This window comes from Musa acuminata, chromosome BXJ2-6 (genome assembly GCF_036884655.1).
Source record: "Musa acuminata AAA Group cultivar baxijiao chromosome BXJ2-6, Cavendish_Baxijiao_AAA, whole genome shotgun sequence".
Taxonomy (NCBI): domain Eukaryota; kingdom Viridiplantae; phylum Streptophyta; class Magnoliopsida; order Zingiberales; family Musaceae; genus Musa; species Musa acuminata.
Window position 1 is genome coordinate 31,644,986 of NC_088343.1, and position 21,390 is coordinate 31,666,375.

Here is a 21,390-nt window from a genome sequence, read left to right on the forward strand (position 1 = left end):
GCTGTATGGACACTAAAAGGAGTCCACAAGGAACAATGCATATGAACCAGCAGATATTTAGTGGTGAATTGATTCATATTAAATGTGAAGAGAGTTAGAGAGATACCTCGGAAAACATTGTTGAAAGCAATAATAGAGATTTGATTGCTCTTAGTTTGAATAGTTATTTTGTCATGAATAAAACTTGATGGTGGCCAACCCCAAGCAGATGGGACATTACAGCTTCTTGCTCTCGTTATGGACTCCCTCAGGTACTTGGCTCCATGCAAGCTTAAGTGGTGTAGATATCAAACCTCCCCAGCTATTACATACAAAGAACTTCAAATCTAAAAGTCAGGATATCCATTGTTGCTTGCATCCTTCCTTCGAATTCCCTCGATTCATTTAAATTGCATGTCTGACTGCTCCATTACCTTGCCAGCTATTGCATGGATGTGAGACAATTCACAACTAAAGGCCACAAGAATAATTCAAAGGAGAGTTATCTAGATTAGCTTGTTCCAGATAATTAACACAAAATGTAAATGAAGGATCTGCTTCATCACATGACACAAGAAAACAAAATGTGCCATACCAAGCATAATTTTCTCAATTTTATCTTTAGATACAATACATGAGAACAAAAAGGAGGGAGGCAGAACAAACATGTCCAGTTTAACATTTATCAATTGAAAGCTTTACAGTAACCAAACAGAATTGTCACTTGATGGGGAAAAGCTCCATCAATATTTGATATACAGTGACTGTTAACAATGTATATTCGAAGAGCTCACTACAGGAACTAATTCATATGCCCTAGGCTTGCTACTTCTAAAAGGAAAGAGACAAGTACCACCAAACCGCTGCTGTAAGTATATGAGTACTGCAAGAAACAGTCCTCCGCAAGGAATAATGATATCCCATACCAACGAATAAAATCCCTCGTATGGACTAGCATACATGTAGGATGAATTGAAACGAGGCACATAATGGTGACTTCTATAGGCATCATATGCATGGGGCAGTGCTCGAACAATAGTATTTCCAATATAGAAGGAAGGAGAAAGAGCCTTATATTTGGAGCTAGAGAATATGTTAAATAGAACCTGTGGGAGCAAAAATCCATCAAGTATTAAGCCAGCATAGGACATCAAATCGCCCCACAGAGTATGATGAGGCTGGGTAACATAAAGTGGTCTTCTTTTTAATTCCGATTGATTAGATATTCTGTGAACGAACCAGGCAGTCAACCCCCCAACTATATACAAAGGTAAGCATGTTTTAATAGAATTTTTTTCTGCTGTCCACAGATCCCTCTTGCCTTCATCAGCTGATCTTGCAGTACATGAAAGTTGAAGAAAACGAATTAGCAGTAGGAAAGCTACCATTGTCATGATCCTTACTATCACCTCATTTACCTCAAGCCACCCACCGCTCCACAATAAAACATTTTGACTGCCACTTATTCTAAACAAAGCTTGAAAATTGAGCACCAAAGGGATCATATGCCCCAGAGTGAGAATGACGACCATTGTGATAGATACCGATGGAAGTACTTCTGGGTTATTTTTGAAATGGAAGAGCTGCAATCCAATGAAAATGCACGAAAGTGTCAGAGAGACCAAAACCATGATAATTTCTATATCCATCCTCCACATAGATTGAATTGCCTGGTTCCTGTAGATAGTTAATGAAGTAATCTCCAGATGTTCAAAGAAAAGCGGGTCCAACTTGTCTCGTGTGCTCCTAATTGTTCCATTAAGTTGCTCCCCCACTTTGGGATTCAAAGGAGCAAGTTGTATGTTGATAACAATTCCACAGTCCATGGACTCACCTTGTTTCGCTTCCTTCTTACCAGCCAAGGAGCCTATATGCCGACAACCAACCAAGCAAAGAAACCCAGTTTGAGCATTGTATATTCCTTCTGCTGAGATCTTTTCTGCTTCATTCATACTTGAAGATGCATTTGGAAACGTAAAGTGTATCCCATAGCTCACATTGTGAAGGCTGCGATGCTCCTCGCTAACTGAGGGCATAGTATCTACATTGGATCCAAACAAATTACCATAAATCATCTGGCCAATTGAAACTGGGGTGAAGTCCCCCCATGTCGTCTTTCCTTCAGAATTTTTCACAGACACATGAAATCTAAAATCACGAAAAGCATTTGCATCAGGATATGTCCTTTTTCCCACACTTCTGGAACTGTCATTTGCACAAGACTTCTTCACAACTTCTGTCCTAGTGTAATTGTACTTCAAGCCAGGAAGAGAACCCATATAACGGTCAGTGCTCCAGAATGAGACTGCGTCAAAAGAGCCAGAATCATTCTCCTTGTTGTCACTCCAAATACGCCCGGCAGCAGTATACCGACTCTCAATCGACCATACAGCAGGGAACCACAAGCAAATCCTAATTGTGCAATCATCAACAGTAGATCTCGACAAAGAATCGTTCAAGCTCCTTACATGACACGCAACAAGGCAAAGCCGGTTCTTCTGAGGATCCCAAGCCCCTTCACCAACCAGCGCCTTCCCGGGGATCAAGAGACTGCCAAAGTAAAAGCTACTGGTATTGGAGAATCCGATATACATATGAAACTTTCCATCACCAGAACATTGTATTTGATTGAAAGACATGAAACCTAGAGTAGATTCTGAGATCTCAGCAAATGGGCTACAAAATCCAGATGAGCAATTCTTCCCCAAATCCAACTCAAACCGCACCCTTGAAAGACTCTGCATGTAGTAGCAGAAAGAAGCAGACTCAAGCCGTAGCGACTCCACAGCATTTAGACGAGCACATGATTTCTGTGCATGAGATATCTGTGTGTACGCGTAATTCCCCGGTGCATACGCTAAGATAGCAATGGGGTCGAAATGATTCGAGCTACCGACGGCATCCAAGTTCTCCAAATTCCCACTAATCAAGCTCGAATAGATGTCTGTAATCTTTGGGTAATCGAGCATTAGGACAGCAGAAACCTGTAGAGGTTCACCTTCAAGCGATCGGCCATGGCCGGTCCCCACCATGCAAAGCTTCCCAGCGGCCTCAGACCAGTATCCGGAGAGATCGAAGCTAACCATTCCGCGCTGGGGGAATGTCCGAGGGATCCGAGGCCGGACATGATGGAACTCGCCAGCGGAGCGATCAAGTACGTGCCGGCCTCGGATGTGGTGGAAACCGGCGCCGGAGCGGAGGGTGAGGGTCGCTATGATCTGGAGGACGCCGGGGGTCTGGGTGGGGAGGATGGACCGGCGACGGAAGAAGAAGGATCTGGAGCGGTCGCTTCCGCCGAAGAAGGCGTCGGCGCCGGAGAAGATACCGGTGGAGAGACGAAAGGCGGTGGCGTCCAAGGAGTGGCCTGTGGTGGGGGATTCCGCGACGACCGTGGCGCAGTGGTCGGCGTACGAGATCGGGGAGGAGGAGGCGGAGGAGGAGAGGACGAGGGCGAGTAGAATTACGGAGGAGATGGGAGAAACCCTAACGAGAGGGGAAGAGGAAGTCGTCGCCATGGGCGAAGCTGCGAGCGCGCAGGGAGGCAGGACGAGGGTGAGAATGACGGGGGAGTGGGAGAAGAGGGAGGCCGGCCGGCCTTCTTATTGGTTGCGAAACGTTATTTTCGTGGACCGAACATAACGAAACATTCACATCCCGTTACAAAATTTGTAACGAGAAGTTATATGACCGCCGAATCCCAAACCGCACGTTGGCGTTTCTTTTAATGGAAAAACATTTAAATGTATCGATAAAACAAGTTATTGGTTGCAATGGGTCCCACTTCAGTGCGTATGACGTGTCACCTGCGTTGACCGTTGATGCAACTAATCTGATCACCATGATGCAGCATTTCTGTTTTAATCATCCGATTTTTCTATTGATAAATAATATAAACGAAGAAGTGGAAAACAATAAACAAAGGAGGGCAACATTTTTCTATTGTCATTATAATGAGATCACCCATGACTTTTATCTTCGGAGAATGTATCTGTTTTATCTTAACCTTCAAATAAGATATATTGGAGAGTTGAAGTTTAGATTAACTTGTTATCTCTATAATATTCTTAATGAATGAAGTATAACCCATAGAAAATTTAAAAAAAATCAAAAAAAATTTGTTATGCCAACATAGATTCAAATGAAAAATATTATTTTATTCAAATAATATTTTTCAAACTCCTTGATTTCTAGAATTTCATTTCAATCTACATGCTTCTTCTAAACATATCTCAAACACACACAAATCTCATCAGACATAAGTCTTTTGGGGAGTGACTTTGAAGATGGGACATTGTCAGACTCACATCAGGACTCTCCTAGTCAGGATTATCATATCAAAAAGTTCAATTCAAGATATATTTTACAAGCTTAATTTTTAAATTTGACAATGACAATGTTATCACAGCAGAACTACCAAATTAAATTTGACACTTAACAATATTGATTCTAGTCCATTTATCTGCTGCACACACAAATTTCTATTGGAACACCATTGTTTTTGTTAGATGAAGGCAAAGACATGGAACCTCACTGATTTGTGTAGTTGGGAGTTCCCTGGCTGCTGCAAGATAGTTAAAAAATCCCTACAGCAGCATCTTGGAGTTGTAGACGAGTTTTCTTTTGGAAACCCTGCAATACATTAAACAGAGGAGGAATTTTGAGATAATTAACACATCTTTGTAAAACAACATAATTGGGGTTCGTGCATAAGTTTGATGATCAAACAAAAGCTTCATACCTGCTAATAAGAAACTCTAGTGGCAGTTCTATGGAGGCATTTACAAGGCAGGGGAGCAATACAAGTTTAAATGCCTACATTGTTTCTATCACATTGTTTCTTTGTGAAAGCAACAATGTGGAAGCATTGTCAGTGGTGGAGGTGTTCACGGAGGAGATACAGATTGACATCAACATTTACTGATAAGAAACAGCCACGTTAACATCAAGCCTTTAATTCCACCTACTCCACATAGATGACTTCCTTCAATATAATTATGAGCCAAAAGAAGAAGGAATCATAGCTAAGTTAGTACAAGAAAATATTCTGCTTCATACATGACTAGAGGTCTTCAAAATCTTTTACTTCCTTTTCAAGTATTTGAATGAATAAGTTGTACCAGAGGTTCTAGATCATTGTTTGACAATGCCCATGACATTAGTCTTGATTTGGAATGACACACTAATCTAATCAACTTAGTTTTGAATCATAATTTTTCAGACATATTATAATAGTAGATAACACCATTAACAAAAAAAAAAATAGATTAAACACCATCCAATGCCCTATCAAAGGAAAAAAGATATAACACCATTGATAAACATTTTTAGATAAAACACCATTTAATGTCCTATTAAAGGAAAAAAAGATATAACACCACCAAATGAACTCTAAATGAGCATTAAATGATGAACAATATAATTTGAAATTTCTGAATTCAATCAGACATGTTAAAGTTTGAACAATATTGAAGTACACAATTACATAACTTAAGCTCTAGTTCCTGGTCTGGGATAATAATGCTTTCAGCTTCAATTGTCTATTGCTAATAGTATATATGTTAATATCTATGTGTATATGATACTAGCTAAGCAATAAACAAAATCTAGTTAAGTGAATAATGTTGCTTTCAGCCATCTCCCTGAACATACCATTTGAACTAGCTAAAGTAGCATGAACATTGATTATGGAAAATAAACACACAATATGAAGTAAAGCAAAGGAACACATGCACAATCTACTCCAAGATCAGAATAACAAACTAGAAATATTTACATTTGATATTTACATGATGAATAAGTTAAGATGGTTAAACCATACAGCTGGTGCTTTCTGAACTCTATAGGTCAAAATGTAACCTAAATGCCTTCTGGGCAAAATTAATTTGAACTTGATTTCACAATCATAAAGTAGTATCGGCTGTGTTGGCTATTCCAACTTTAGCCTTCTGAGGCAGAAATTCAACGCAGTCAACCCCTTTGACAGCAAACTCCATCAGAAGATCCTCAAATAATTTCTCTAGGGAACTCTTGAATGCTGGTGAGCAACTCTTATCACCCTTACTAACATCATGCACGCCTTCACCAACAACACATCCGACTTGTGCACCACCCATGTAGGCTTTGCATGCCACAAGAATCATATGCCCACGATTTCGGAAATGTCCAGCCACAAAGTCGTCAAAATGCTGTAATCAGAACATGGTAGAAATCTGCGGTTATGAAAGTCATATTAAAAGCACTGCAAGCTCAAAGATAAAGAAGTTTAGCTTTTCAAGAGAACTATAAAACACATACAGAGAGCTTGCAAAAGTTTAACTTTTCAAAGTCATAAAAAAATAACAAAAAATACATATGAATTGTTCTAGTTGTATCCAGGATGCAACAGAGGGATGCACACCTCAAAGTGCAAAAAGAAATATGTATATAATGATGCATGATTCATACCGTTGGAGGCTTCCTTAGTGAATATAACATTGTTTTGCATGACAAGAGAAAAGTATTCTCATTATACATCAGAGATTCCTTCTCCCCATGATCTGTATTAGCTGTTTGTGCATATCCTGGCTCATTGAAGTATGGCTTGGTATTGAGAACAAGAGCCTGAATAGAGATCAAGACCTGCAGCATTGTTGAATTTAATGGATTCCATGTTTCGCATCCACTGCCAGGCCATGTATTCAGAAGGCTAAGGCAAACCTTCCCACAAGCATACAAGTTTGGGTTTAGTCTGAGCCCACCAGAATGATAATGAACCATCTGCATGATATTAGGAAATAATCAATCTATTTCTTGCGACAAAGATAGAAACCATTGATTGCTAGAAGTATAATAAAAGGAGTTACACACCGGAGGGGTTTGGGGATAGTTCGGAGGAAAGTAAGTGTCGAAGAAGAAAAGGCCATCATGATATGGAGTTCCAGGTGGTCCAATTATAACAGCCCTTAGAATGTCCATCCTACCCTCATAAATTCTAACATATATCATCTCTGTTCAGGACGTGACATGAGAACCAAAAAGTCAACAATATCAAATGAAACAAGAATGAAAAACAAAACAAAAGTGAATCTGATCAGCTCGAGTATCACTCGTTTGGTTTCCAATTCTAGCAGAGCAAAAGCACTACGCTGTCAAGAATTTTATGAGACCATATTATAACAACATTGGTATCATGAACCTCGCTGCAGTGACACTTGAGAAACATGATGCAGATGACATGAAAACTGTGTAATGAGAGCTATCATGTAGGAAAACAAGTTATTGTATGCATCCAAAGAAACAATGCAGGACGAGCACAACATAATATTCTCCAAAAAAAAAAATTCCACTAATTGACATTAGGAATGCAAGTGTCTGCTTAAAGAGAGCCTAATCTTTTCAACTTACATGTTCCCAAGTTCAAAGAATGCATAAACACTAGTGTCACATACATGCAAGAAGACAGAAAATACCAGATAACAGACAATACATGGTGGATGGTGTGGATAAGTCTGTCCAGCTTATAGTTCTTATCGTTTACTTCAGACATTAGCGTGAGAATATGATATAACACTACTATTTGAGGATAACAGAGGTAAGTATCTGACACAATTGTGTGGCTGATAGACACATCAACTTATTTGGGTTAGTGATATTTCTTCCTAAGATGAGAAGAATGAGGAAGTCAGTCTTTTCTTATTTTCTGCTTTCCTTTTTCTTTTCAACCTATATGCTTTGCAGAAAATTATGCTACACTAATTCAACATATCACAAATAAAATGGACAACCTTACCATCTAAGTGATTAATAGGACATACTGGTAATTTTCACAAGGATTGAATGTTGAAATCTAACAAGATCTACATCAACAAAATTATAAATATCCAGAATTGACTGTGGTGCGGCATGTGTAACAAACTCACCAGGTAGATCTTTTTCTAAGACCTTCCACTCATGCTGAATCCTCTTTGACCAATCTTTTGAAGGCTGTTAGTATAAAAATATCAGGAAAAGTTAGCACAGCATTTAGAATTAAAAGTTGCATAGAAATGTTTCGTATTACTGACCTTTTTAGTAGATGGAATAGCTTTTAGAAGATCTGGTCTGCTGAAATAATGATCTTCATGATCCTGAACAGTATCAAGTTGTTTAAATGATCTATATTTCACATCAATTTCATCTTCAATCACTATCTTGTCCTTGTTCTTGCTTAGCTCTTTGGTAGCAGGAACTTCCAGCCATGGTACAGTTAACTCAATGCCAGTTGGCAGGTCCAGATCATCAAATTTAGCAGCCAAATTAAGATCAAAATCATTTTCAATATCTTCAGCATCATATTCGTAGTCATATTCATCATCATAAGCATAATCATATTCTACATCATCATAATATTTAAGATCCAGTTGTCCTGCCTCATAGCTCTTTAAATTATCCAGTGGTGCGACATGTTCAGAATCATTATTTGCACTCGAACTCATAAGGTCATTGAGCAAGGCATCCTAGATTGACAGAAAAGGAATAATTTCTTTCTTATTCATATTAGTTGATAGTTTGGGTAGTTGATAATTTGGGAAGCAAAATAACATGCTAAAATAAAAATTCCGAGTAAGAAGTTATTTGGGTATAAATGAAGAACTTTTCTACCTTCAGTTGCTTTGGACAGCTTTTATCATTTCTGACAGCTTCTTTGTTCTTGTAGTCTGAAGTGCTTTCACCGATTGACACAACACCATCATCATCTCCAACAAGCTCAATTACAACATGAGGAACAACCTTAAACACAAACATAAATAAAAGCTCAACAAGCATCTAAACTTTCCTATATAACAAACTCATTATCTGATGATCCAAAAAATAAATCAACAATGAGAAATAAACAGTTGCAATCAACATCAATATGTCATTCAGATAGCCTCTATTAAAGGAAGATAAATAAAAAAATTGGTAATGAAACTCCAACAAGGCTTATGTACTTTACCTAGGGTATCAAATCAAAACCAAACCAAGAAAAAAAAGAAAGGATGGTGAAAGATGAATATGATAAAAAGATTAGAAGCAATACGACAAAAATAACACTGCAGTTCATCGATTTAGGATGTTAATTATTGTACATGTCACAACAATACAATTCATATCACAGAAATAAAAAGCAGATGCATATATCTTCCTGCACAAAAGATAACTTCAAAAACAGAAAGCTGCGATAAAGGTGCTGCAAATCAAGACTTGCATTGGCCAAGCATCTAGCCCCTCTTGGGCAAGCCAGACCTATGAAGTGGAGCCCAGATGGTAAGACAATTGCACGCTTGAGATTGATGCAAGACTTGCATACGCACAATTCTTCTTAGCATCCATATAAAGCTTTTTATCAATGACAAATAAGCTCCATCCATAAAAACGAATATGAAAGAAAACTTAAATACCAAACGGAATAAAATGCAGAAGTACCACAATCTAGAACTAATGTGGGCAGAAAACAAGACAGACACTCTAATTCTTTCACAAGCAGAAGACGAATTCTTTTAATCAGAAACTGCTACCAGTTTTTCGTTTATCATGGTCTTACCTTTGAAGCATTCGTAGGTATCAGATATCAGTTCACGATAAATAGAACAATAATTATTTCTCAGATTTAATAGAACGTGGATTTTCTATGCCAAGAAGCACATTCACGAGCCAGATTTAATGAATATCCATCCAATTGAGAAAGCAATGAGTCATCAATAAGTTCCACATGCAATAAAATGGACGTAATAAAAAAAGACAGATAAATATGCGTATTAAACTCATTCCTAAGACGTGATGCTACACTCTAGGGTTTTCCTTTTTCCGCCCAAGAATAGGACATCGACAACACGATATGACCTATCCGCAACCCAGCCCTCAAGATCGGATTTTTATTGGACCCATCAACATCACAGGAGATGATTCAATCGAAGAGAAGTTACGGAATCGAGGAACGAGAGAAAAGAATGGGGAGGGAGATCGACACCAGCGCCTGGCTCCGCTTCGGCTTCGGCGGGCTGGAGGTGCAGGCCGACGGCGAGACCTCCACGATATCGGGATCCTGGAAAGACGAGCTGCCGAAGAAGAGGACGAGCCTGCACGGAGGTCGAAGAACCGTGAGCGAAATTGTTGGTGGGGAAGACGAGGGGCGGATGGAGGGCTCACTCGGGTTCGGCGGCGGGCGGAGGCTCCATGGCGGCCATCGGCGTTGATTCCACTAGGGTTTCGGTGACCTGGGAAGGGGAGGACGGGGGGAATCGGGGATTAAGTAAATAGTATGATCGAACGAGAAGAAGGAAACTTAGGAACGACAGGAACGAGGAGCGACGAGGGAGGGAAAAAGATGGGGGAGTGAGACGGGGAATCCTCTCCAACTACTGTAACGACGCGCCGTCAATCGGAGCGTTCATTGTTTCGAAGTGTGGAGTGGCCCCCGCGGATGCACGGGTGTGATGGGAGAGTGAGTTACAATACTTGCAGGTGATCCTCGGGGGGAACTATCCAATCCAGTTAGCTTTACCATGAGACTCTTTCCCCTCGCTCTCTCTCTCTCTCTCTCTCTCTCATTCCTTTCCTTTTTCTTTTTTATCTTTTAAATTACGACAAAATATATTTTTTGAGCGGTTTCTTAGGAAAAAATCCAAGTCATTTTTTTTTTCATATTTCACCTATGAAATTTTTATAATGCTTTTAGTAAGCCCTTTTCTATCTTAAATAAAATATTATCCTCGTTAACAACTTTCTTAGTTTCATTATAATCTAACTAAATCGAACTAGCAATATCGATTTATTGTTAGTCCAAATCGATCATAATATTTTGAATAGATTTATAGTGTTTTTGATTACTAATTCTATTTGGATCACCGTAATCAAAATTTAATTAGTTCAAAGACATTGTAAACAAATCTCGATTAATTGAACAACTCAATTAATCTCAATTATATATATATATATATAGTAAAACACTCTAATCTCAATGTTGCCTTAGTATTGTTGTAATAATAATAATAATAATAATAATAAATATAATAAATATAAATATTTCGAATCACCTTATGTTGCGTTTAGTGCTGTTGGAGGAATGGCATCACTGCTCATTGTTTATTGGAGAAAAGAAAACATTAAAAAAAAAGACCAACAACAACCACATTGACCATATGATTTTTAGAAAGATGAATTGGGAGGCATGCCATCACTGCTAATAGAAAAGCAGCATCATGTATTTAAATTATAATTACTATAATAATGATAAAAGTTATTATTATATTTATCTTCTTCTTCTTCTTCTGAAAGCAGACTCCCTCGTAACTAAACAATGACACGCTAACCAATGGTCCACCAACATCCATCCCATGGGTGTCCATTCGGATCACTGAATGAGCACCGAGTTATAGTGCCTCTGCCTCACTCGGATGACTTCACTTCGTTCCTCTGCTTCATCGTTAAGACACCGATCAGAAGATAACAGTCTACGGGCATCAGACTCCACCATTGAGTAAGAAAGAAAAACCAGACTGCAGTGTCACAAGTCTAAAACTAAGATGGGATGTCACGGATGGTCTGCAGAAAAATGGACTCTCACTCGTACATGTAAAACTTGGGAGATCATGAAAGAAGCGACAAGGATGATCTCAAGACCCTCCACTTTCTGTTTACGATGGAAGCATCTGATTCTTCTCGCTAAAAGCAATGATCATATCTATATTTATTTATGCATATATGGATGGGGAGACATGAGGCCATTTAGTGGAAACTTGATTGATTTGCAATAACAACAACAACAACAACAACAACAACAACAACAGGTCATTGGAGTTATTCCTATCTTTGCTGTTTGCTTCATCAACAGCTTGAAAGATGAAAATAACATAGGTGTGTGTGTGTTCACCCATCTAAAACGTAAACCAAACTCTAAATCATCTGGAGACCTGCTGTTGGCTCTCAGGCAGGATTTCTGGCGACGATGCTCTTCCAGAACCAATGCTTCTCCCAAAGCCGTGACATCTCTTCGATCGGAACTTGCTTGGTTTCGGGTAGAAGCAAGATGACGAACGAGGACATGATCACAATCAAGCCAGCAAAGAGGATGAAGACACCCCACCTCATATGGCAAAGCATGGCAAGGAAGCACTGAGCGATCGCGGCGGTGAAGAACATGTTGACGCACACCACAACGCTTTGACCTGCCGATCTCGTCTCCAGAGGGAAGATCTCGCTCGGAACCAGCCAACCAAGAGGTCCCCAGGACCATCCGTAGGCCACCACGAAGGCACAGATTGCGATCACCAGGATCACAGCCAATCCTTTGGGGAGCATCACCCCATGACCGAATTTTAGTGCAAGAATTATAGCGACGATTACCTGTCGGAGACCAAAAAAAAAGAACAACTTTTGTCAGTCAGAATCAGTGGAGACACTCTGGCGACGACATCAACACTCTTGCATTGATGTTGTGAGTGAAGCAAGTCCAGAGTGTCATCATAGTTCTCGACAAACCGAAGCACATCAGTCGGTCATAAAAAAAGTTAGCACCTATCATATTTTAATTCTGCTAAATGGAGAAAACATGCAGCTATATCATCTCAAATTCGAAGCTCTCGGAAGATGTTAAAGATTTAATTTAATTTAATTTTTTTTTTTTTTTTCTCATCGATTGGCATATTGTTACCAATCGACTTGGCATCCGAATTTTAGAGCCAACGAGTTGGATACTACGGAAGCTGCTTACCATGGAGGTTATCATCTGAATGCCAGCTTCGATGAACAAGAATCTCCTTCCCATCCTATCGACGACCGACATGGAGACGAGTGCCCCGATCACAAGCATAGAGCTCGTTATGATGGACGAATAGAGAGAAGCCCCGGAGCCCATGCCCAGGCTCTGAAAGATCACGGGAGAATAGAATAGAATCGAGTTCATTCCGGATAGCTGCTGGAACGCAGGAATGCCAAGAGCTCCTATAACGAGCTGGGGACGATTTCTTGGCTCGAGGAGGTTCCTGAAGGGATGCTTCACCGCTCGCGCTGCTTGGCTGGCCTCCTTTAGGTCCTCAAACTCTGCATCCACCTGCTTGGTCCCCCTTACTTTTTCCAGTATTAATCTTGCTTCGTCTAGCTTGCCTTGTTCGACGAGGCTGTTGGGGGTTTCGGGAAGGAAGACACCGCCCACAAACATCAGCGTCGCCGGCACCGTGGCGAGGCCAAGGGAGAGTCTCCATCCCCATGGGTGAAGCTTTTCTGTGAAGTAGTTGATAATGTCAGCGACCAATATACCCAAGCAGGTGGTCAGCTGGAACAATTGGTTGACCGCCCCTCGGATCTTCGGTGGCGCTATCTCCGAAAGATAGAGGGGAACAGCCTGTCGCCAGCATCACAGATATCAGGAACGCGTCGAGACATCAAAAAAAGATAACATGCTTTTCGCTTGAACCTGCTCTTCTACATGATGCTTGTTTGTTTCTAGGATCATGCTGATGCATAGATAACGCGATAAGCTTAATGGTTAGAGCGATTAGATCGATTTGATAATCAAAACTTTAGCTTGGATCTCCCTTCCGTGTACTGCAACATCGATTCAATACCAAAATTTTGCGATTCTAGCTTATTAGCTTACCGGGGAGCATCATTCAGATGGGTCACGCTCCGATGCGTATGGCTAGTAAGTTCTTACCTGATTTCCAAATCCGATGCCAATTCCAAGTAATATTCGGCCGACGATTAGCATGAAGATGTTGACTGCTCCTGCATTGATAGCTCCGCCGAGGAAGAAGCTGACCGAACCACACATGATGCTGATCCTTCTTCCGTATTTCCTGGTCACCGGCGAGGCTCCAAAAGTGGAGACGAGTGCCGCGAAGTAGAGGGCGGACGTGAAGAGAGTCAACACTTGATTGTCGTATTTACAGTAGTCGGTTTCATGAAGATGTGCTTGCTTTCTCCGGTAGACACGGGGGAAGAACTCCTTCAAGAAGTCGTCCATGGAAGTCACTCCACCTGCAGATTTGGATGCTGAGTGAACTGGGACGAAAATTTCTCTCTTTCATCACGAAATAAATCCTAGTAGACTTTCAGATTAATTGTTGGGAAAATGATACTTTACTGATCCACAAAATTGCTCTGTTTAATCACAAAGTTAAAGGAAAAAGAATCGAAGCTCTTGGCAAAATTTTCAGAGCATTTATATTAAAGCGATTAGGAACTGTGAACCTTTCGTTTGCGCAAACGAGGAAAAGGATATCCGAAAGTCAAAAGAAGATAAAAAAGTAACTCTAAAAAGTGTGCCCGTCTGAGTTCCCAATTCGTGGGGGAGCGGTCTTCAGGCCTTTTCATGAATACCCAATAAGAATATATTCATCTCTCTGGTCGCCGGACAGGAAGAGTTCAATACCACACAATTTTCATGGAGATAATAACCGAGACACACGAAATACCCATCAACGCCAACTATCTTCCGAGAACACCCGAAGATTTGATCGAGGAACCATTAACGACCCAAAACTTTTCATTTCAGAGCGATGGCACATCAGATGAAATCATTTCTCCAACAAACAATGAACTCTGGAGAAGACCAGGAAACGCGAAGAAGGGGGGGGTGGCAACGAGGACTTACCGGATACGCCGAGATCGTAACCAAAGAGGGATCCTCCGAGGGATCCCACGACGCATGCCAATATGAAGTAGCCGGTGATCCTACCCTCGTACAGCTCTGCTCTCCTGCCCAACTCACCACCAACAAAGCCCCCAGCCATCGCTCCCGTCTCCCTGTCTGTCACTCAGCTTCTTGTAACTGCAGGAGCAAGCCAGATCTGTTAGAACGACGGTCAAACTCGAGAAAGAAACAAAACATGAAGCGAACACTAGATGATCAGTGTTATTTTACTAGCTGGTAGGAGGATGCCTGTCGATGAATCAACAGACAGACAAGTCATGTGAATCCGTAAAAATAAGAGGCAGGGTTTGACTAGAGCAGCGGGGTCTCGATCTTGGTGAGGCTCCCGAGAGAGGGGGAGGGAGGGAGGGAGGAAGGGAGGGGAGAAAAGAATGGCATATGCCCGCTGGAAATGACCGGCATAAGAGCAAACCGCGACTTGGAAAGAAATAGTAGTCTATGATAGGGTCGGATATGTCGAAAGAAACAATTTTGTTAGGTTTGGATACGGTGAAAGAAATCAATATCTTGGCGGCTGCGGGGTTTGACTTTGGTTGAAGTTGGTAATATGATGATAATTTATAGGATCTTTTTTCGATGAAAAGAGTGGGGAGGTAAGACGACGAACAGAGGACTCGAATTCTTGCGGAATCGAAGCGGACGGCTGCTGTTTCATTGTTATTTCCCACGTAATTTAACTTTATCTCATCATCATATGGAAATTTCAATTTTAGCAAGCCACAACAAAGATAATGTTTCCTTACAGCAACGAACATATCTGTGGCCATCTATGACCAATATCGCCGTGTGAATCATTTGCTTCGGATATCAGTGGTCAGAAGAGGAGGCTGATGATGTAGGATTATCCAATGATGTGACGCAACCAAGAATTTTGTTTCCTTTGTTACCATGGATCTGTTGACTCATTCTGATATGAAAAGTCAAAGAACCGAATAATTTATGGTCGGCTTTTATGAGGGGTTTCAATGATCGGATAAAATAAATCCAAATGCAATTCCGGGTAAACATGGTATGTTTTATCTGCATTATCCTCCTGATCTTTTTATGTATATATATATATATATATATATATATATATATGGTTCGATTCTGGATCCTAAAAACTGGAAAATATTTGGTTGAATTAGATGCCTGGCTCGGGACAAATGATCCAATCGGTACAAGATTATAGAACATGTCAAGAATTATTATGATCCCGTGAGAGAAAAAGAAATATGGATAGTAGACACGCATTTAGTAGAGGAATTTATTATGCTTATCGGGAATTTAATACTTGACTCCTTTGTTTGATGCCAACATCCTTTTTTATTGGAAACCAATATCCACTCACTATCTCTTTAACATTATATATACACGAGTCAAATTACAAGCGATAATATATCTATTTATTTTCAATTGTATTTGATCATATGGACTAGTCATATCTTAATTGCATAAGTTATATTGACTTCAGAGTCACGCCTAACCATATATGATAGATTATATTTGACCATATGGGTTGGTCTAATCAATCAACTTTAACTTAAGTTAGACTTTAATTTAATCATTTCTATTAAATTAGATTTTAATATTTTAAAATATTATGACATAATAATTAACTTTAAAATTATTATTTTCATGAATTAACTAATTTAGATTCACGATTCCAAATTTAAAACTAATTAGATCATAAAAATTTATACATAATTTCTTGAAACATAAATATGTCTAATTAAATGAATTAGAACTATTATTAAATTAACTAATCATTCTAATATCATAATTCAATTATCGTTATTTATTAATCATAAAATTTTAAAATTAAGATATTATTATGCATTACATAAATTATAATAATTCTAACATCAAAGATTTTAAAATATAAATAAAAACTAATAAGAAAAGAATAGAAGATCTTACCTTTACTCGGGGATTTCTCTTCTCTCGAGAAATCCTATTCTAAATTCTCACATAATTTATATATAATTTCTTGAAACATAAATATGTTTAATTGAATGAATTAGAACTATTATTAAATTAACTAATCACTCTAACATCATAATTTAATTATCATTATTTATTAATTATAAAAATTTTAAATTAAAATATTATTATGCATCACACATATTATAATAATTCTAACATCAAAGATTTTAAAATATTAATAAAATTAAGAAGAAAAAAAAAAAAGAAAATCTAACCTCTCCTCGAAAATTTCTTTCCTCAAATAATCCTCTCCTAAATCTTTTCGCTATTAAGCTCGATAAAATAACGAGAGAGGAGAACCTCCCTTTTTATAGAAGAAGATTAATGTACCTAAAAGGTAAATAATAATTTAATTTTTATTCTTTTTACACACAATGATAAAATTATAATATTTATTTCTTATGGTTCATACATAAAATAAAATTTAAAATATTTACTTTCTAAAAATCACTTTTTCAGGAAATTAATAAATTTATAATTTAATTGATCGATAAAAAATTTAATTTATCCACGTGATTAAGAAAATTAATTTTAATCATTTTCTTAACTATAATATATAAATAAAGAAATTAATAATTTAAATAAAATAATATATTATTTATGATAATTAATTTATGTCAAGGGAGAAATAATTATCGTGCAGATTACATGCCCAATAATGTTATCAAACACCCGTCGTGCACAAGTCCATAATATTATTATTATGTTTTGGGAAGGTAATCGACCTTTCTACAACGGTGGACGTGCCTGCCCGTGTCCGCTTCTCTCACCGCCGTCAATGCCGTGTGGGATTTGTCCTCCCGCGCCGAGTTATCGTCCCCTCTGCTTCCATACGCCTTCTTGGAGCTACGCCGATCGTGATAGAGAAACCTTCGGTTCCCGCTGAACTCTCCCGCCGCCGCCGATGACGCAATCCTGCACCATTCCTGCTCGACACCAAACCTCGGCAGATGTGGCTTACGACCCACGTCCAACCGTGCCCGTTGGACGCGCACCCGCAAGACAGCACAGCACGCCCGTGTGTCCTTCAACATCGTCCGAGTCAACGGGGTGACATGTTCATGCATGAAGATGCTTCCTTCTCCACTGAATTCAACACAAGGTGGCACAGGAAATATAGAGGAAGGGTTACAGATTCCCCTCGAGTTCCCCATTGCACCAGTTGATGCTCGTGAGTAAGAAGTTATCAGAAAATCTAGCATGGTTCGAACTCTGTCTCTTCTCGTCCTATTAAGATTTGTTTTATCGTTCTGAAATTCTTGTCAATTCCGATAAATTCTTTTTTCCTCTCTCGACCGATATCATCTCTCCTAAAGATAACTCTCAAAATGTTTGCTTTAGAGCTTCAAACTCTAATTCTAACTCAGCAAAATAATGACAGCCATCAGAGCCACAATTCCACAGAGGAAGAAGGAAGAGGCCAAAACTCTTCCTACAAGACAGCATGTCTTCCTTCCCTGCTTTGATGTTCTACTTTTCCTGTTGTTGATCTCGGCCCCTGTCCGTGTCGCCGTGCAACCGTCCGATGCCAGCACATGGTCGTTGCTTGACGCCACCTTCTCCTTCTGGCCCAGCGTGGCCATGGTTGTTGGCATCTTCACCGTCATGTTCTCTGTCACCTTCCTCCTCCTCGTATATGTCAAGTTTTTCCGGTTCACGGTCGTTGAGCTATCCAGAAACGAGGGCTTTCTCCTTCCGCAGTGTCGGTTCTCGGGCATCAACAAGGCCGCGGTCGAGTCGCTTCTCGTGTTCTGGTTCTCGGGGCTGCGCGATGCGTGGGATGGCCTTGAATGCATCGTTTGCCTGTTTAGGTTCGACGGCGCGGAGCTCCTCCGCCTGCTGCCCAGGTGCAAGCATGCGTTCCACATCGACTGCATTGATCGCTGGCTGGCGGCTCACTCTACCTGCCCGCCGTGTCGACGCAAGGTCAACGCGGAGGACGACAATGCCGTCTTTGAGTACTTCACAAGCTCCCGGTTCCTGTTCGCCTCCTGTCGGCACGAGGAGGCGGTCAACGACGTCGATCGTGTTGGAAGAAGCTTTAGGAAGATCAACATACCGGATGAAGGCACGAACAGGGCTCAAGCATAAGATCACGATTAGAAAATTTAAGACCAAAATGTGTTTCTAAACCACCATAATAGAAACAAAGGAAATTTAACATACAAACAAAAATTGCATACCTCCAACTATTATTATCAAGAATTTCAACAATAATTTCTCTTAGTATTTTGGCATCTTTCAGTTCAGAACTCTTGCTTTAGATGGTATAAAAAATTCTTAAGATTTGAAAGAGAAAGAGCTTAGAGACCAAAAACCTCATTTATATAGACGTTCTCTCATCAAGAATATTTATTATCACTAACTTCGTAATGTTCAAGAATTAATTTAAGTTTGTAATGTTTGAACCATAATAAATTTTTTAATAATAATAAATAAAATATTTAATAATAATAGTTGCACTCATAATGAATGAAAAATTAAAATATTTAGACCATAATAAATGAAGAAATTAATAATATGAATGATCAACTTAACGAGACGGTTACATTCACTAAAATAATAATGATAATAGATGAGAAATTTAATAAGAATGATTACATTCTCCTACTTTATCCATATGTTTAACTTAATAACTTGAATTAATCTTATCGAATAATTTTCTTAAGAAATAAATACATGAATCATAGCGATAAGTCATCTAAGAGCGAGTATTATCATTCATGAATCATAGTGATAAGTCATCTAAGAGCGAGTATTATCATTCATGTATCACGATGTATTTAGTTTCTTAAGAATTAATCTTGGTAAATTACTTAATGAATAAACCTTATGTTTATTCTTGGTTTAGTACAAATTGTTAGGATCAAGAGCGGGGTCGGCACTAGGGGGGGTGAATTAGTGCAGCGGTAAAATCACGTCGGTTATGAAAATTTCTTCGTACGTTAAAAAATGATTTCAGAAACTTAACTTGAAAGCATGTTCATAAAAGTATTGAAGGCAATTTGTAGTTATTGTAAATTACAAGAAGGAAATGTAAACCAGATTTTAGAGTGGTTTGGTCATCGTGACCTACATCCACTTCGCTGATTCCTCTTCCGTCGAAGCCACCGACATCCACTATCGATCTTCCTTTAATAGGCAAATATGAACCTCCTTCTTACACCCCTATTCTTCTTTTACCGGGTTTAGGAGACAACCCTTACAAGCACTCATTCCTCTCTTACAGAATTCTAAACTTAGAGTGGAGGAGGGAATTTCTCAAGAGATTGCAGTAGCGTTTTCTCACTTTTAAATTCTCTATGCTTGTGTAAGTTAACCAGGGATGAGAGGGGTATTTATAGGCTTCAAGTTAATTCAAACTTGGAGCCTAAAAAGGTCTCATCCTATGTTTCCTGGGTATTAGCGGTACCACCATCATTCTTGGGCGGTATTACCGTCGCAGGATCTGGTACTAGACGGTACCACCACTGGCAGCATTACTACAGACGGTACCACCGCCCAGGAATCCTGGGGTGCTATTCCCCAGGCGGTGCCACCGCCGGCTAGGTTTCAGCACCCTGGTTGCGCCTTGAATCCGGCCTAAACCAATCCAACTTCGGGCCCAATTGGCCCCTAACAAAGTTGATAGGATTACCTCCCAATCCCAACTCTAATTATGTGCTAACTACGATTCCTAAGATATATTCTAAGTAAGATAAGTCCGATTTCTTCCAACGATCTTCTGGCGAACTTCCGATGATCTCTTGGCAATGTTCCGGTAGACTCCCTGTAAGCTCCTGGACTTCACGACGATCTTCTTGGCGAGTTCCAATGAGTTTCTTTGGCAAGCTCCTGGACTTCTTGGTTGATTCCGGCAGAACTTCCGACGAACGTCCGGACTTCCAACGAACTCTCAAACTCCTAACGAAATCGCGTTCTTGACTCCGGGACTTCATTTTGCTTTATGCCTTGCTATCGTAGTTAATCCTGCACATATAAAAATACACTTCAATCTAGACAATTATTACTAAGCATGAATCATGTTGTTCGGCATGTCATTGGTCCATCGATGCTTCGTTCGATTCTTCGGTGCATCGTCCTCTCTTGCGGCCTATTGCCCAATCAGCCAATTGAGCTCCGCAACTTCGATATCCTTAGCGCAATATTTGCTCTTCTTAGCCCGATGCCCGAATCCATGGCTCGAAACCTTCTATCGATACGTCGACCGATCCTCCGGCCCGACGTCCAATCTTCTGACACGTTTTCCTTTGGCCCAACATAATTCTTCCTGCTTTAATTGTCTCTTCCTGATCGAAGGATTCTGCGTCACTCAAAATACAGATTAAATCATAAACACTTATCAATTGGTTTTATCATCAAAATCTGAGATTCAACATAAATATATTTTCTCAAATTAATGTGTAAATGAATGAGAAAATATCATAATATATAAGAGTTTCAATACAATTATAAAGTGAAATAAAGTCTCATTTTCTCTACATGATCCTTGAATTTCAGAGGTGGCATGCTTTTAGTCAAATGATCAGTAATCATCAATTCAGTGTTACTATGCTGAATGACCACTTTTTTTTCTTTTATACATTCTCTTATGACTAAATACTTAATGTTAATGTGTTTACTTCGACTTCTACTTTTATTATTTTTGGTCATAAAGACAATAGTTGAATTGTCGTAGAAAATTCTTAATGTCGATGCCTAGAAATAGAATCCATGATTCAAAGCCCAGAAATAAAACTCTTAAGCCATATACCATTTGAAGTAGCCTCAAAATAAGAGACAAACTTAGCTTCCAT

At 39.4% G+C, this 21,390-nt stretch overlaps 2 protein-coding genes and 1 pseudogene across 3 annotated transcripts; 1 reads left to right on the top strand and 2 right to left on the bottom strand.

The window, feature by feature from the left end:
* Positions 1-630: 630 nt before the first annotated feature.
* LOC135613922 (uncharacterized) lies at positions 631-10,310 on the bottom strand (annotated as a pseudogene). The gene is made up of 9 exons (XR_010487402.1): positions 10,126-10,310; positions 9,947-10,055; positions 8,599-8,727; positions 8,022-8,453; positions 7,878-7,941; positions 6,826-6,965; positions 6,424-6,735; positions 5,882-6,188; positions 631-3,574 (listed from the first exon to the last, which is right to left on the bottom strand). The product of XR_010487402.1 is annotated as an uncharacterized LOC135613922 (transcript).
* A 1,392-nt stretch (positions 10,311-11,702) lies between these two features.
* Positions 11,703-15,041, bottom strand: LOC135615256 (sugar transport protein 14-like). The gene is made up of 5 exons (XM_065113508.1): positions 14,840-15,041; positions 14,570-14,746; positions 13,631-13,953; positions 12,689-13,318; positions 11,703-12,321 (listed from the first exon to the last, which is right to left on the bottom strand). Exons 2-5 carry the CDS (start codon positions 14,706-14,708, stop codon positions 11,902-11,904), a joined length of 1,512 nt encoding a protein of 503 aa, XP_064969580.1. The 5' UTR covers positions 14,709-14,746; positions 14,840-15,041; the 3' UTR covers positions 11,703-11,901.
* A 2,927-nt stretch (positions 15,042-17,968) lies between these two features.
* Positions 17,969-18,685, top strand: LOC103988818 (putative RING-H2 finger protein ATL12). Its single transcript, XM_009407462.2, has one exon. The coding sequence runs from the start codon at positions 17,969-17,971 to the stop codon at positions 18,683-18,685; it is 717 nt and encodes a 238-aa protein (XP_009405737.2).
* The last annotated feature ends 2,705 nt before the right edge of the window (positions 18,686-21,390 follow it).

Coding starts and splice junctions, on each gene's coding strand:
- LOC135615256 (XM_065113508.1), bottom strand. CDS start 14,708: ATGGCTGGGGGCTTTGTTGGTGGTGAGTTGGGCAGGAGAGCAGAGCTG. Junction 13,954..14,569: donor TTACGATCTCGGCGTATCCG/GTAAGTCCTCGT, acceptor CCAAATCTGCAG/GTGGAGTGACTTCCATGGAC. Junction 12,322..12,688: donor TTCAGATGATAACCTCCATG/GTAAGCAGCTTC, acceptor GGTCTCCGACAG/GTAATCGTCGCTATAATTCT.
- LOC103988818 (XM_009407462.2), top strand. CDS start 17,969: ATGACAGCCATCAGAGCCACAATTCCACAGAGGAAGAAGGAAGAGGCC.